The 17849-nt window shown below is 39.4% G+C and overlaps 1 protein-coding gene across 1 annotated transcript in view; it reads right to left on the bottom strand.

The window, feature by feature from the left end:
• Window positions 1–4465: 4465 nt before the first annotated feature.
• smad5 (SMAD family member 5) overlaps window positions 4466–17849 on the bottom strand; it is a 40218-nt gene continuing 26834 nt past the window's right edge. Inside the window, exons 3-7 of the mRNA XM_078411424.1 lie at window positions 14208–14459; window positions 12087–12215; window positions 9438–9659; window positions 8209–8465; window positions 4466–7144 (exon numbers count right to left, since the gene is read on the bottom strand). Coding sequence (XP_078267550.1) covers window positions 7001–7144; window positions 8209–8465; window positions 9438–9659; window positions 12087–12215; window positions 14208–14459 — 1004 coding nt within the window. The 3' untranslated portion in view covers window positions 4466–7000. The remainder of the gene's footprint in view (window positions 7145–8208; window positions 8466–9437; window positions 9660–12086; window positions 12216–14207; window positions 14460–17849) is intronic.

The raw sequence follows: 17849 nt of genomic DNA, 5'->3' as shown, positions 1-17849 counted from the left end.
GTTGTTCAGGCAGCATCTGGGGAGGCAATGGACAGGAAATGTTTTGACTCGGGACCCTTTGTATTTTCTCAACATTGCTATTTAACAATTTAGATAGACATCTGATCCACAAGTAAACCAAATTACAAATGAGAGCAATTCTATCCAATATTTCAAAATATTCCCACATCTTGTTTGCACAGTCCAGAGTTCAATAATGTTTTATTGTCACATGTGCAAAGCACCGTGAAATTCTTTTTGAGTCATCAGATTTGGCGTCATTTCCAAAGTCCAGTTTGCGAGCCAGGTCTTGTGGAGCGGCACTTGATCCAGGCCCCTGGGTTGTTCAGCGTTCCGACATTCCTCTTCTTGCCTGGCCACCTTTGTGCCCCCTGGGATGCCTCCCACAGCTGACCTTGAGGGTGCTGGAAGTAAGACCCCGGCTCACGTTCCTCCTGGCCTTGCTCCTTGCACGAGACTGTCGTTGCCGGCTCCCTCCAGTATTCCTCAATTGCATGGGGTCAAAACGTAGGCTGCAAATGCTTCGCAGTTGCAATCCAGGAATATATTTGCCAGACCTATCGGAGCTATTCCTGGTGGTTTGATCACGTAGTATCAAATCAAATCACTTTTAACATGCACATATGCTAATATTACATTTACTTTGGAAAGGCTGGTGGCTTTTCTTCCAGTCTTGCAACTTTGCACCTGCAGCAAATAACAATGTCTAAAAATCATAAGGCCCTTTAAGCAGGCAAAGAGAAACTATCGTATACCATCTCTTGCCCACGGCCCTCCTCAGTACACTGGTTTTCTCCCCTCCACTCCAAAGGATCTATTGTGTTCGATAAATTACTGGGTTCGGATAACAGTTTTGATTCACTCAGTAATTGATTGCACTACTAAATAAGGCACATACACTCGCGTATCCCCGCACGCACTCGCAAACCCCGAGTACACAGCAGAGCGCATCGCAGAGTGTCTCTACAAACACTCACGTAAACCCATACACACTGGCAAACTCATCAGAGCACGCTGCAGGATGTTTCGTTCCTGATCACCTGGCGACACGGTCTAAGGCTGAGTGAGGTTCTCTCCCCGAAAAGGGCGCCCAACACCAATCTTTATGACATTTCTTATCAGAGCAGACCACGCCACTGCCCCCTCCATGAGCCATTCATAAGCCCCACTCCCCACTCCCACTTGTCTGCAACGTTTCTGCGCCACTAGCGACAGGGTGCGCGAGTGAACTACCCAACTTTGTGTTGTGTTCGCCAACGCAGCCTTCCCCCCATAGAATGACATGGGAAAGACTGCGTTCCCAGGCGAGAGGAGGTAACGCGTCTGGAAACTTGTCTTCGAGAGAATATGGAATGTAGGGCTGCTAACTTAGCTGAAATATTTTAGCTGAAATATTTTAGCTGAAATTGTCAGTTTAACCCTTACACTACACCCCTTGGAGTCATCAGTCTACATTAGCGCCCATCTAACTGCATGTTACTGAGTATACAAACAATAATAATCAAAAGTGCAGTATAATAATTATATCTCTGTGAATGTGAGGTGCTTATGCGTCGAGCTAACTATCCATGCCCTACTGGCGTGAGTTATGTGTTCTATCAGACACCAAGCTAGTCTTGGATGTCTCTGTAAAAGCAAAGCTTATCTCAATGGCCTTGCAAGCATCCCTGTTGTTTACTGGCCCCTTTTAATCAGCCCAAGCACGCAAAGTGGTGTTTTGAACACAAATTAACTTCGTATTAACCCCATACACCCCAAATCCCGTTACATTCGGCCCACATGCTCAATACCACCCTCTTGGCACTCCTCACGCGGCAGTGGGGAACCACACAATAGCAGAATATTATGCCAACCACCACCAAAAAAAAGCTCAGTCACCAGCCATTGCATAATAATATGCCCCCAACCTCTAAACCCCTAATACCACCATGCGCTCTCCCTGGCCTCATCGTGCAACTGCTTACCAACTTTATTCAAGGCCTCAACCTGTAATGTTTCCATGTGCCATCAGATATGTAATGTTTTCATTGGCATGTAAGTGTAGCATTCTCTCCCTATGATGGCACAAAGTCCCGCTACTTTCTCTCCCTATGATGGCACAAAGTCCCCCCTTTTTCGGCTAGTAGGAAGACCAGGGCCATGCGATTCTGCAAGGCGACAGTTCGTATTGCCACCATTTCGGCACTTGGATAGCTTGCCCTGCCTCTACAAGCCCCAGAGTGGTCCTATTGTCTGTGATGTGGGACATGTGCACAAACCCAGCGTGAGGTGTTCACACTCAGTTTACACAGGTACGGATGCAGAAGTGAGAGACAGGGGCCTGATTCTGTGCAGCAGGAGCGCTGTCAGAAGTATCAGCCCACGTCATTATCCGGTATACATGATGCGCCTCACGGTTACTCTGGAGAGAGGACGGAGCAGGCTCACTCACTCTCGCCTGATTAAGTGCTGTAGAGGTCCTCCCTGGTCACCATAAGCCACCGCGTATAGCTGCAATAACTTCCCCCTTGCGAGGCTGCCCCCCCCCCCCCCCCGCCGGGGTCCGAAACCCACACCTCCAGGGCATCTCTTTCATCAGTGTGGCGTCAACTGACTCGACTGCAACAGGCAGATGTCGGCTCATGGGTCTACCCCCCTTCCACGGTTGGTTCAAGTTGTTTGCTGCTTGCTGTAACACAAGGGCTCACCCCTTGAGCGTGTAGTGTACGTATCTGCTCTTTTAGTAGACCATTCATACGCTCCACCTGCCCTGCTGCTGCTGCGGGTAATACGGGATATGGAGAGTCCACTGCACCCCATTATCAGCTGCCCACTGTTGTACTTTGATTCCGGTAAAGTGGGACCCATTGTCAGACTAAAGGCTCTGTTCCCAGTTAGGCGTTTTTTAAGGCGACTGCCGCCACAGGATGTTTCGTTCTTGATCACCTGGCAGCGTTCGCGACACGGTCCAAGGCTGAGGTTCTCTCCCCGAAAGGGCGCCCAACACCAATCATTATGGCATTTCTTATCAGAGCAGACCACGCCACTGCCCCCTCCCCAAATCAATCATAAGCCCCCTCCCTGTCTGCAACGTTTCTGTGCTACTAGCGGCAGGGGGAGCGAGTGATCTACCCAACTATTGCTGTTGTGTTGAGTTGGACAACGCAGCCTTAGAATGATATGGGAAAGGCTACGTTCACAGGCAATGATCACATGTGCGAGGAGATAACGCGTCTGGAAACTTGGCTGGAGAATATGGAATGTAGGGCTGCTAATTTAGCTGATGACTCCATTCCACATTTTAGATTAAATTGTCAGTTTAACCTTTGCACTGCAGGGTCTCAATCCGGGGACGTTATATATCCATTTCCCTCCACAGATGCTGCCTGACCCTCGAGTTCCTCCAGCAGATTTGTCTTCTTGCGAAATAGAAACTTAACAGTTAAGAATGAAAACTGAAAGTGTCACAAAATGAATCAGACGGGTGCTCTGATTCTACACGTAACTAATATCAGTGAAGTTGATAAAAAATCTAATCATAATAGTAGTTTCATCTGATACTCCCCAATCTGTAATATGATGTTGACATGATCTATTTGCAATGGGTTAACATGCATTTTTTAGTTCAACCTGGTAACCGATTGATATGCTGACAACCACAATAATACTTCCCCCCCCCCAAATAAAATTTAAAAGGTAATTCTTTGCAACAAATACCAAAAGTCAGAAGTTGTTATTTCCCTCCTCTAGACCACCATCCCCAACTCTCAGAAAAAAGCAATTGAGGCAGAATAAAGCTGAAAATAAAAAAACAAATTGAAATGTTTTTTGGTGGGTATTAAGTGTTGTGGATCCAAAGCAGGTAGCTACAGGACAGCTGTGATCTAACTGATGGGCTAACAAGCTTAGAGGGTCAAAGCAGGTAGCTACAGGACAGCTGTGATCTAACTGATGGGCTAACAAGCTTAGAGGGTGCATGAAACACTTTACCAGTTTCCAGTTTTATGTCACCTGCAGATTTGAAAATGTAGTCAATTCCAAGTCAGCGATCTGAATTAGGAAAACCAATGGTCTGAGTAGAGAGTTAGATAGAGCTCTTAGGGCTAGCGGAATCAATGGGTATGGGGAGAAGGCAGGAACGGTGTACCGATTGTGAATGATCACCCATGATCACATTGAATGGCGGTGCTGACTCGTAGGGCCGAATGGCCTACTCCTACTCATTGTCTATGTATCTATGTAAAACCTACGTTAACAGGGAGAATGTATAAAATGTATAAAATCCGTACAAACAGCATCCTTTATCAGGATCGAAACCGGGTATTCGGCGCTGTAAGGCAGCAAATTTACCACTGGACCACCATTCCCCCCCCCCCCCCCCCGATATTCAGCATACCGATAGACATTAAATTATCCAACTTTAAAATGTCATGCTGAAATTTCAAAACAACCCACACTTCACAGAATGAAACACCAATTACAGGCAAATGCATTGTCTTTATTTAAGGAATTCTGACAGTACACAAATTGTTATGCTGTGTGGACTCAAACCTGTTCAAATCTTCCCACTGCGTGTATGTAAAATAAAGCTCGAGACAGATTTGCATATTTTAAAATGCAAAATGTTTATCAGCACCAAAGCAATTTGTACTGCCAGAAAATTGAGATCAAAAGTGAAAGACAGTGAAGAATACCAGAAGCCAATGGCCAGATTTTAATTAGGATATGGTCAATCCCATTTATAAACCTACCTCTGAACCCGGACCAGCTCTAAATATAGGTTATTTTTTGTAGGGACTGGGGGAGGTAAAGAGAATGGTGCTGATGAGCTGAAGGTGCTTTAGGAAAACAACTGTCCAATGGCCTATATTTTTCCCAGTTTCCTTTTTCTTTAAAAAGAGCTAACTTTACAAGAGTCGAATGTCTCATCCAGTTTATCAACCACCACTTTTACATCAGCACTCATGTCCTATTCAGCATTTGTTTTATAAATGGGGGTCGCTAGAGAAATGGAGAACATCTTATGATGCACAAACATGGAACATAGAACAGTACCGTTTTCTACAGACAATTCTTGTTTAAAACTTACTAACGCCCTCCTCAACAATTTTGTCAATGAATGGTAGCTTTAAAAAAAAACACTGATTTCTGATCACACACTAAACAGATGTAAAATAATGACAAAAATACATTTTGAACAAGTACAATGAATTAATGAGCACATAATGCAGGATCTAACAATTTATACTATCGAGAGGATTCACTGCCAATACTGCTGATATCTCAAGCAGATCAAGCTCCAATAACAGCAAATCACCAGACAAGTTAGTGAGAGTTTCATGTGGCTTTATAAAGACCTAGCACCTGAAGGAAACATCTTATGCCGAGTTCCTGCCTGCAGCATTCATCTACTGTGGAAAATATCACGTGACGTAAATGCCCAAATCCTCGCTCTCTATCACCGATATGGTTCAGGGCAGCACACAGGGAGAAACACCACCTGTAGGTCTCTCTCTAGGCTGAGCACCATACTTCGTCAGTCCATCTCGAGGTTTAAATCCTGTAACTTACTGCCCAATAACGCTGTGGAAGTTCCTTCAGCAGAAGGATAGCAGCAGTTCAAGACAACAGTTTACCATCAAGGCCAATTAGGGACGGGCTATAAATGTTGGCCTTGCCAATGACACCCAGATCTCCCTCCCCCCCAAAAAAATAAATAGTTACATTACCTGTATTATGAAGATTTTCTTCATTTTTTTTGTTTGCGCTGCTCTTTAATGCAATGTCAAAGTGACGAGCAGATGAAGTATAGTTGCAGATGAAATTAACAGAAGCATGCCTGATAACAATCCACGTTCCTAACCTACATTTGTGTAAATAGCGTGATATCAGAAAGGCATTGCCGAGAGATAAATTCTAGCTTATTTGATACATAAATTCCAAACCAGGCTGTTGTTCAATCAATTTAAGACAGAGAGGAACTCGACAAATTATTTTAATGCTCTCTTACAGCATCTATTGTTAGGAATAGATAGGCAAGAATGAATTAAAATATGCAATGTTTTAATGCTTGCAAATTTGTTAGTTGTCTCCATCTAGATAGCAACAGAAATACTTGCAGTTATGGAAGTATGGTCCTGCTGCAATGACTACATGCTGCACTACAAACTTAGGGTCACCAGCACATTCCCTAGTATTAAGGATCAGTAATGCTTATAGCCGTCCAACAAAGACCATCTTCATTAGTTATGTAAAAGCTCACTACAATGCCTGCTGGACTAAAGAGTTCTACATACTATGATACAACTCCAAGCTCGTGAATATATAATACAAAATTTAAGACTCGTCCCAACACTAGATGTAATAAATGTCATCTATAAGATGACAAATGGAAATGCTTTTCTACAGGCAGCTCAATGTTTCAAAAAACAATGCTCAGAACAGGCTTGCATTTTGCTGCATTTCTGAGAAATTACCATATTCATTTTGGCAAATGCAAGAAATCGTGTTCCAAATGGAGAAACCTCACAGCTGATCAGAATCCCATTTGATAGTTAATTTCCCTAGAATTGTAATAACCACCGCTTTAAAAAAAATCAATTTTCATAAGATGCTAACATAATTGAAAAAAACATGTTATTAGCATCATCATGCTACAACTCAAGATCTACTTTTACTGCCCATAATTAACCACCTAAAATGTATGTACAACTCATTCAATACAGTTGGACTTCACAGCAAAGCAATATGTTGAAGCATTCAGATTTAAAGTATCACAAAAGTTCTAATGTCATCCATCAACAGTATTTAACATTAACAGCTGCATTAAGCAGATGGTAATAAACTATAAATACCACTGAAAGTATTAGTATGGCAAAGCAATCAATGATTGGTCATAAAATCTTAAAGATTGCCATTTGAGTTTTTCTTATTGTTCTTCCAGTAATCTTTCACAGTGTCCAGTTAAATAAGGTTTCATCCCACTGGTGTTTTCCACAACCCTGTTGATCATATTTCACTGTTAAGATACAGATGAGATTGGATTATGAGGAGAGCCCATCTGGGTAAGAACTTTGTCCAGCCACTGTAATGGACCATGAAGATGTATTTCTATCCAACATGGTGTGCTGGTTACATCTTGGCGGTGGTATTCTGCACCCCAGCCCTGTGGAAATGAGGAAAAATACAAAAAAAAACAATTACTGGACTGACAAAAGGATGTTATTGGTCCCGGAGGACAAATTAGTTATAAACAAAATCCAGAGAGCTTTGACATTTTTTGTGCAACTTTTAGGATTCAGATGAGAAGCAACTATAATGATATGCTTGTCAACAAAATTTGCACCCCTATACTATTTGCTTCACAGACCACTAAACTCTTGAGTTTAAGATGCACCCATTTTTTCCATTACGTACCAAGCACCAAGGCAAAACCAGTCAATCCAACCACTTAGCAAACAAAACTACCTGCAAATAATTCCATGTCCCCCCGCAAAAGCCTGCCTACATTTTGATTACACGACCCAATTTATTCAGCTTGTCCTTTTCTATCATCTTGATTTTTCATTCAAAATTCTCATCAACTCTTTCCTTTCTAATATTTTTTACCAACTAACATTCAATGGTTTCTGCACCATCTCCAAAACAGTAGAAGAAGACAGAAAATAATCAGTGCATTGACAACTCCCACCCCACTATCTCCTTGATACTGTGCTGGAGTAAAGATGACTCCCTGGTCTGCCTTGGGAGTAGTTTATGGGAAACTAGTTCACTAAGAACCTTTAGGGGATATGTTCTTCAAAAGTGGGGAAACTTCAAGGGGCAAAAGCAGCATGCCACATTTGACCAGATGATGGAGGTGCACCATGAAAGAGGAGTGAAACCGAAGAAGACTCCCAACCCGAAACATCACATATCCTTTTTCTCCAGAGGTGCTGCCTGACCTGCTGAAATACTCCAGCACTTTGTGTCTATCTTTGTTGAAAAAACAAATTGAGTAGTTGGGAGAAAAATATTTTTTCAATAAATTATTTTAGTGAGCAACTAGGTATCAACCAATTAGTACATTATAAAAGATCAAGATCCTTTGCAGTTGGGAGGTGATATCTGACTTAAATTTTACCTTTTGCAAAGTGCTCAATTACATTGTGATCAGTTCTACTAAAAAACATTGAGAAGTTAGTTTGAATGTCAAAAGCTTTAAACTATATTTCATGTGTTTTTCCTCACCTTAACAAAACTCATGCGAATGGTGCACATCTTGGTCAGTTCATAAACTGCTTCAAAGCCATGATTGACAGATTGAGCTAAAAGCTGAGCAAACTCCTGGTTGTTGAATATCTTCAGGCTGCAACCACTTGGTATCTTACAGACGGTGGTAGGATGGAAGCCGTGGTGATAGTTGCAATTTCTACTCTGTACAAAAATGCTGCTGTCACTGAGACATTCGGCATAGACTTCACCTCCCACATAGTACAAGTGGACACCTGCAAAATAAATATAATATTTATTATAGCAGTCATTTTATTGCATTACCAGCTTCTGCACATAAATTCTCAGTTTCTTGAGCGAGAGGAGCAGGGGCAAAAGTATGAGTGAAAGTTAGGCGAGAGGGGGTGGAGAATGAAAAGAAAGAAAAGACAAGACAAAGAAAAACAGGATATTTCTCTCAAAGGGCAGGTTGATTAGTTCTGTTCCATAGTTCCTATGTTCCAGGAAATTACAATTTGAGGATTTAATCTTGGAATTTGTTTGGAATGCCATTATTTAATTACCTTTATGCCAGTGAATATGGAACTAAATTCACCTAGAAGCTTCAGTGTCTGGGAACAAACTTGGTACATGAGAACAACTTATTTTAAAAGCCAATAACCAGAGGATGTTATGTTAGGAACTTCCATGTATCACTTGACTTCAGTTGCTTCATTAATGACCACACACCTCTGTCATTAAAGTCAGAAATAGGGTTATCAGCTGATCATTCTGTTGTGTTCTGCTTCATTCATAACAACAATTTATTTCTAATGAAGACATTTTAATTCAATATGTCTACGACCAACGATTTTACTGTGAAAGAAAGATGAATAATGAATGCATAAGGGCAAATGTTATTTATTCTAAACTTCTGAAGCAAGCAATGCCACTTTGCCAAAGCATCTAAATTGTTCTGAAAGACAAATTTGAAGGTAACCATTTGTTTTACACGCATTCCCACATCACTTCAAATAATTATGGTGGTGTTGCCTTGCAAGGAGCAAACAGAAAACAGAAGTATTTGAGTCTTAAAATATTTAAACTATAATTTTCTGCAATAAGCATCAAATCAAATTCACAATAGGTGATGTATACAAATGGCCAAATGATAATTTTAAGCTCTCAATCAGGAACTAAGAACAATTCCGACCTTTTACAACACGTTGATCCTGTACTGGTCCAGCTAGTTTGAACATTAAGCATACCTTTACCAATGTGCCGCCTGGTGTTCTCAATGGTGGAGTTGCGGTTTACATTGGAAAGAAGACCAAGACAGAATCTGTTTTTGTTGTTGGATGGATCGGTAAATCCATCTACTAAAACACTGGTGGAGGAAGCATGGAAGGCCTCTCCAACTCGATTATTTAGCTCATAGTAAACAATGGAACACCAGTGCTTTGGTTCTTCATAAGCAACAGGTTGCACATCTGAAATATACCAAGGAGCAGCAGATTAAAATGGACATATTTTGCATCACATGTAAAGATTTATTCTTCTCACAACCTCTTCCCACTCAATGAAACTTACTGCCCATGAGTCAGCTTCCTAAAACGTAGTATTGTCTCTCATTAAGATACTCCCACAGTGCGGTTTTGTAGGGAATATTAGGAAATTAGGAATATTAGACATAGTAACAACAACAGGATGATGTGCAACTTGGAGAGCAATCTGCAGCTGATGGGTCTCCCATTCTTACTTTTAGGTTGCGGTGACCACAGGTTTAGGAGATGCTGTGAGAGTAGGATGGATAAGTAACTGCAGTGCATTTTACAGAGACATTGCAGCCACTGCATCTGTACTTGAGGGACTGAAGATCTGGAGTGGTAAACGGATTGCTTAGCTTTGGATGTCAATCTTCTTGAGGGCAGGCTGGAACTGCATTTACCCAGACATCTGCAAGACATTCCACCACACTCCCGACTTTGCACCTTGCAGAAGGTGGAAAGGCCTGGGTATCCAGGAGGTGAGTCACACTGCAGGATATCCAGCCTGTGCTGCTCTTATAGTCATGGTACTCGTGTTCTGTTCCAGTCAAATCTCTGGCTAATATAGTCCCATAGTGTAGCCCCACTTGGCTGGCAGTATGACCTCAATGTGGTATTGCCATTTATTGTTGAAATTTCAATTGTTTATGACAATCTTTTCAAAAAATTGGTCAGTTAGTTAAGTCTCAATGCAGACGAGAAAAATACTGAATAAAAAAAACAATGAACCAGAGATTGCTTAAAATTTACCTGTTTTATAATTTACTAACTTTAGCCTATGACGATGAAATGGGTGTACCAGATAAAATAAGTGGAAATATTTTTGAAGTATAGTTACTCCTCTAATTATCGTAAGTATAATAAACTATATTCACATCAAACTTGTGGGTATGAAGTGTTTTGCACTTCTGAGAACATTCCAATCTACAGGACAATTTTAAAAATCTCTTTGAAATATTGCATATTTATATTGAACAAAATAATTTTAAAAATATTTTTACGTTTAGTAACATTTGTAATAAAAGGTTAATAGACAAGCTATCTAGCCCATCATATATACGCTAGCTCTACAATCACGCTAGTCCCATACACCTGCCTTGTCTCTTCCAAGGGTCCTGCAAACTTTTTTTCTAATATTGGTACAAATTCTTTTGAACACCAGAAGTAAATCTGTTGAAATATCCAAGAGGGATCTTGGAGTACAAGTACATTGTTTCCTTAAAGTGGAATCGCAGGTAGATAGGATGGTGAAAAGGCTTTAGGCATGCTTGCCTTCTGTCACGGAATTGAGTATACAAGATGGGACACTACAGTTGGCCACACTTGGTTCATTGCATTCAGGGGTGGTCTTGTAGAGATATAACAGTTCATTACCAGTCCCCTTTTCATGTCACTTAACCAATTTTCTATGCATGCTGCAATCATTTTATTGCCTTTGTGAAGGCAGAATTATGGAACTCTAAGAAGTGCTTGTGAAAGCCCATTGATATCACATCAACAACAGTATTTGTTACATTGTCAAAAAGTTACCAAAGGAAGTTAAACCCAATTTGTCTTTTACAAATCCATGCAGGCATTCCCCCAATCAATCCACACTTGTCCAATTACCAAATATCCCCAATAAGAGTTTCCAAAAACTGCCCTACAAACAAGGTTAAATTAACTGGCTGAAACTTTCCTTTCACCCCGTTTGAACAGGGATGTACCAAATGTAATTATACAGTCCTTGAGCACTATTCTCATATCTTTAAATGAGCAGAAGATTATGACTAATCCCTTCATAATTCTCACCCCTACTTTTAACATCTGCACTTTTGTTGCTTCTTTCACCAGAGATGAAAGTCTGAGCTGCAAGTCTTTTCCTTGCCTGGTAATAGAAGGTGTTGCAGAATGTCTCCCTCCTAAAAAGTACCTTGTAGATGAAGAGTTGTGGAGCTAACTGCAAGTCAAGTGCAAACTTGGGTTGAGCACTACATTGACTGCCAACACTTCTTCTATGGTGACGAGCAGACAGAAGGCCATTTGTACAGGTCCAAGGATCCCTATCAGTCCTCTATTTATTACCAAAATACACATGCCCACCAACTCCTCCCCAGCTCACATTCTTTGTCATGATACTACTGAGAAATTTGAATGAATCATCTGTACCATTAATATTCAAATTCAATTTACTTTCTGCAAACATTTGACACATTGCAATGCACAACACAATTAATACGATCCTAAAGGTCTCAGCATTCACGTGGCAAGTTTCTATTTTACATATTGTGCAACACAAACATGTCAAAAATCTACAGTTCTAATGTAAATTTAAACACGTCAACCAATTGTTCAATAGTACCAAAGTAAGCCTCGGTTTTGGAATCTTACCTCTAGCAGAGATAATAGGAAGAGTGGGAATGCTAGAGGTCATCATGACATTCCCTGTATCCATAGGTTGCGTACTATCTTGATTTAACTGCTCTTCTGGTGGCATGTAAGCAGGTGGAGGGGTGTCAGCTGTGTGTAGGAGAACAAGTTAAAATCAAGACCATATACCAGAGTTCAAAATGAGCATTAGGATCACTCGTCACAACCAGTGATTGATCAAATCTTCTTGCATATCAAATCTGTGACAGTCGAGCCATCAGCATCACTGATAATCGTCGAAAAGAAAGATCAAAGTTATTTGCCCAGATTCTTGACTTGGAATTTGAAACTGAAATGTCCAAGCAAATATCCAAAACCACAGAAGATTCACTTGTGAATTGTAACAAAAGTTTACACTCTTGTAAAAACTGAAGACAAAGAAGAAATGTTATATTTTGTTCCAGGAAATTACAATTTGAGGATTTAATCTTGTAATTTGTTTGGACTGCCATTATTTAATAACCTTTATGCTAGTGAACATGGAACTAAAATCACCTAGAAACTTCAGTATCTGGGAACAAATCTGGTACATGAGAACAACTTAACAAAAAACCAATAACCAGAGGATATTATGTTAGGAACTTCCTAGGGAGCATTTTTTAATATCACTTGACTTCAGTTGCTTCATAAATGACCATACACCTGTCATTAAAGTCAGAAATAGGGTTATGAACTGATCATTCTGTTGTGTTCTGCCTCATTCATACATTTCTCAGATTTGAAGCACACCCATGGAAAAACTGATAAAATGTGAACAATATGCATGCTTAGGCTGATAAGATATTTTCTTTGCAATTGCCTGATTTGACTTTCCCTAGCAAGAACACGGACGTAAAATTCACTGAAATCATGATCTTCAACTCCACTATCAACATTCCATGTCCACTGTCAAAGAAACTCAATGGACTAGAAAGTGCCATGGTTACTGATGTGAATCTAATGCTGTGTTTTCTTAAGCAAACAGCTCAACTCCCAGCTCAAACATCTTCACCATTTGAAGTTATAAGTCAGAAACAAATGAGTCATAGAACTTTGAACCTCCAGAACAGCCGCAAAGTTGCATGACTGACATGACAGAAATGATAGTTCTTGACTATATTTGTGTTTCGTTCTATGTTTTGTTTATCTGCTTCTGACTTATGATGCTGTTTTTTAAAATTATATTTTGTTAAGTATTAAGGGTAGTAGGCACAGTAAGCTTTGGCTTCTGCCTACACTTTTTTTTGTTCTGTCAGAAAATATCATGTGTGATTATATTGTTTTATTTTTGATACAATGATTTCATAGTATTTAACTTTCACAACTGTATGGTCAATCTGTTGTATTGTATTGACTGGAAAAAAAAATGTTTTTATACCATGCCATGACATTTAATGTTTTTAGTTTAAAAAACAGATTCCATCTTATTGGGTTCACTAATGGTTTAAATCTTGGTATGGAAACCTAAAACCAAAAATCAGAAAAATGCTGATAAAATAAACATGTTGGTCACAAAAACAAATAAGCAAAATTTGTCAAATGTGGCAATGCTGAATTTAAACATCTGACTTAATTAGACAACAGGTGGAAAAAGTGTTTAGAGCCTAATTCTGTTAAACTAACATTCTTTTACAAACTCCAGCAATTTTTAAGCTGCAGGAATTGTAAGCAGCATGCATTATCCCACCTTAGATACATTTGTTAACAAAGAAATATTTCAAATTGAGTTATAATAGTAAAACACACATTTCATAAAACAGCTTCAATCTATTTTTAAATACTATGATGCCTGGAAAAATACTGAAAACATTTCTCAATAGTTTCAAACTTCAAAAGCATTTGAAATTCAAGTTAGTCGTAAGCAGTTCCATTGAATAACAAAGCTGGTGTGATACAAGTTTAATATTGGGTTGTATATATATTTAATATTTAAAAATAAAAATATCTATATGCAAACTATTCAGAGAGAATCCATAACATCTTTTGTACCTCTATCAACCTCGCCTTTTCTTAAATTAACTGCAAAGTTTAAAGAAGAATTACTATTCCATAACAGATGTTTTTGAGGAATATATTACAAGAGTACATGCAAAGTCGTATTACCTGGCAGCTGGAAAGGACTACTTGGCCCAGAACTGGCAGGAGAGCTGGGATAGGTGCTGCTGGCTGGTGATGGAGGATATGGGCTATTTGGTGAAATTGGAAATGGATTATTATTCGGTTGCTGGAAAGAATCTGGAAACGTGGCATTGTGCGGCATATGTGGTTCGTTGTGACTCAAATTCCGAAACTGGACAAGGAGGCTGTGTTGTGGGTTAAACTCGCTATGTCTTGGAACCAAAACTGGAGGCAGAACTAGAACACAAAAACAAAGAGGTGGACATCTTAATAATCAAGTGCTGACTGTAGAAAAAAGTTTGCTTTATCCTGGAAAAATGAACATTTGATTATCGATTGGACTTCATTTTAAATGTTTAAATACAAAATACCAACTCATTTGGTCGTCTGTAATTTTAAAATTATATTTAACAATAAAAATCAATGACCAAACCAATCAAACAGTTTCACAACCACAAATGATTCTATTTAAACAGCCGCTGTACTTTTATTAGACACTTCAGTTCAAGCATTAGCTCGCCTGCTAGCTCCTCTATTTCCTATTTTCTGTAATTTCTCCAAGACCTCCAATCTAATTATGTATGCCACAGAATGGGGCATCAGAACTGGGCTTGTATACACTGGAATTTAGAAGGATGAGAGGGGATTTTATTGAAACATATAAGATTATTAAGGGATTGGACATGCTAGAGGCAGGAAACATGTCACTGATGTTGGGGGACATGTCCAGAACCAGCGGCCACAGTTTAAGAATAAGGGGTAGGCCATTTAGAACGGAGATGAAGAAAAACTTTTTTACTCAGAGAGTTGTAAATCTGTGGAATTCTTTACCTCAGAGGCCAACTCTCTGGATGCTTTCAAGAGAGAGTTAGATAGAGTTCTTAAAGATAATGGTGTCAAGGGATATGGGGAGAAGGCAGGAACGGGGTACTGATTGTGGATGATCAGCCATGATCACAGTGAATGGCGGGGCTGGCTCAAATTGCTAAATTGCCTAATCCTGCACCTAATGTCTATTGCCTAATCTTGATTATAATTATATAAATCACATTGAAATAATTATGGCTTTAAATAAAGCACAAAAAAAAATGTTTTGCACTTGGTACAAATCTAAAGTAGAAAAAGGGAATATGTTCAAGCAAGTCAGGGAGTGTTTTTGATTATATATAGGCCCAGAAATGATGAAACTCACTTAAAATGTAAAGTTGGTACTTTGCCACTAACTCTGCTTTTCCTCTACTTCCACAAATGTAGACACTCTAATTCAAACATAGCATGTTATTTACCGAGATAAAATAAGATTTAACATTGCAAAACAAGGGGGAAAATGTGCAAATATAAAAATGTGTTTGATTAAATTAATGAAGAACAGCATTAAGAAACAAGCAAGTGGATAGAGTATATCTGGCAACACAGGGAACTGCAGACACTGGAAAGCATTTTTGTATAATTTTTCAGCAGTGCACATTTAAGCATTATTCAATAATCAGTATTCTCTAGGTATATTGGGCACATTATTTTGTCCGCAATGTTCAGGAGCACCTCTCCTCTTACCTCCATCAAAACAATATGCAGCAGTATTTAGACAGGACATTCTATTTCCTTTCAAAAGTTATAAATTAACAGAATACCATCAATTTCAAACATGTCCCTGCAAGAATTGAAATGCCATAGATTTGCTGAGTGTACACAAAGGACAGCCTTTGTTGAAATGTTGCTAGAGTTTTTTTTAACATCAGCATAAAATTTCAAGTGGCTATGTGCACTTGAACAACATGGTCTGTACAGATAATAGTTGACCTTGCAGAGGATGCAATATCTGATTTACAATAAAGATGTTTGTCAATAATAATTTCTCAAAAAAAATTAAAGGGAGACATACTACATACTAATTGTAAAGAGGACTTTTAACTAAAAGATTTCCATTGTTCGTCTGCTATGCATCCACAGCCATTCTCAAAACTCGACATACCATAAAAAAAATTGTATCTCTTTAAATTATATTGAAGTGTTTCTGCCTGATTGTCCTAACAGTACTGTACATTGTTAATTAGTATGTGCCCTGCATGCAGTTATTTATTGGGGAGGAAAAAGGTAAATTTCAATGTTAAAAATGAAATTGCTTAACCCATTCAATTTCATAAACTAGGGCCTATTAAAAAAAAAACAGAGATTAGAGCTTAGACACAAAATGCTGGAGTAACTCAGCGGGACAGGCAGCATCTGCAGTAGTGTCTACCTTCGATTTAAACCAGCATCTGCAGTTCTTTCCTACAAAGATTAGAGCTTAATGGTCACAGTTACCAAATATATCACAATGCCAAGATCCAGATCTAAGAAAAACCCAAGACTGCAGACTGAAACAGAACATATTTTGCAGCAAAATAAAGATAAGCTGCTGACCTACAGTGCATCCAGATGACAGCCGACATGCGATTTTGCCATGTTCAAAGAAACTAAGTTGACCAGACAGATTACAGATTACTTTTTTCAGATACTTTACTAGATCTTTTGGCAAGGAAAAATGGCTTGGAGATTTTCCCGTTTCAATAAATCACTGCATTTAACTCCCAGAACAATAGACCATTGAGCTTTGATTCAAAGACAAATCATTTAAAAACAAACTATAATGTTCCCTGCATCAGTACAATGTAACAGGTTATTCAGCTCATCAATCTATCCACTTTCCCCACTAAACTGTCTCTACAACTTATTCTTCCCACCCAGCAGGAAAGGCCTCCAGCCTGCTCATCCATTCACTTAGGGCATGGCTGATCAATGACCTTTGCTCCACTTTTCTGCACTAACCCAATATCACATGACCCCTCAGTAACTAAGCTTCTAAAACACTTTTGCAGAGAATTCCATTGATTCACTATCCACTGGGTGAAGAGATTTCTTGTCTCAGTCCTGAATAACCACCCGTTTATTGAGACTGTGTCGCAGTTTCACACACTTCAGCCAGGGAAACCCCATCCGACATTTACTCATCCAATCCAAGCCTTGCAAGACTAGTTTTTCCAAAGCTTTCCTTCTTCATAACCAGTCTGATTAATGTCTCCATGCAGAACAATTCCCTCATCCCAAACAGCCCTCCTACCCCCTCTAAAGAACATCAGGAATTGATCAGGTAAATTTGTTCCTTCCACAGGTAGAGAGACCAAACCATTCAAGCAGGCTAATTCATCTAATGTTTTTACCCATTTCCTGAAGCCAAATCACAAATTCAATTTTACTTTTCCCCCCTTTACTATGGTGTCATATAAAAGTGTTGCAACTTCAGATGGAGAATGAGAGACTTAAATAAACTGAAGAGACTTGTTCCACGGTTTTATCCCACACTGTTCCAAAGCACCCTGCATTTTGGTAAGATTTCAAAAGCTACCAATGGTCCTCCAGTATCAACACTTAGTGGCTATGCTTCAACTTATGGAATAGGGTCCAATTTCATCACAGTCAACCCCAATCAGATGTTCAAAAACATGCATTCTTTTCCCAAGTGTCCAGATAAAGCTCCAACATCGAAATTAGTCAAATATTGTTAATGCCACCAACAGAAATTACTGGAAATGCCCTAGATTGTGAGCCAATTCAGCGCAAATCAGAATTTAAGATGAAACCATACTA

The sequence above is a fragment of the Rhinoraja longicauda genome, chromosome 14, assembly GCF_053455715.1.
Source record: "Rhinoraja longicauda isolate Sanriku21f chromosome 14, sRhiLon1.1, whole genome shotgun sequence".
NCBI lineage: Eukaryota > Metazoa > Chordata > Chondrichthyes > Rajiformes > Arhynchobatidae > Rhinoraja > Rhinoraja longicauda.
This window is presented reverse-complemented; position numbering and strand designations above follow the sequence as displayed.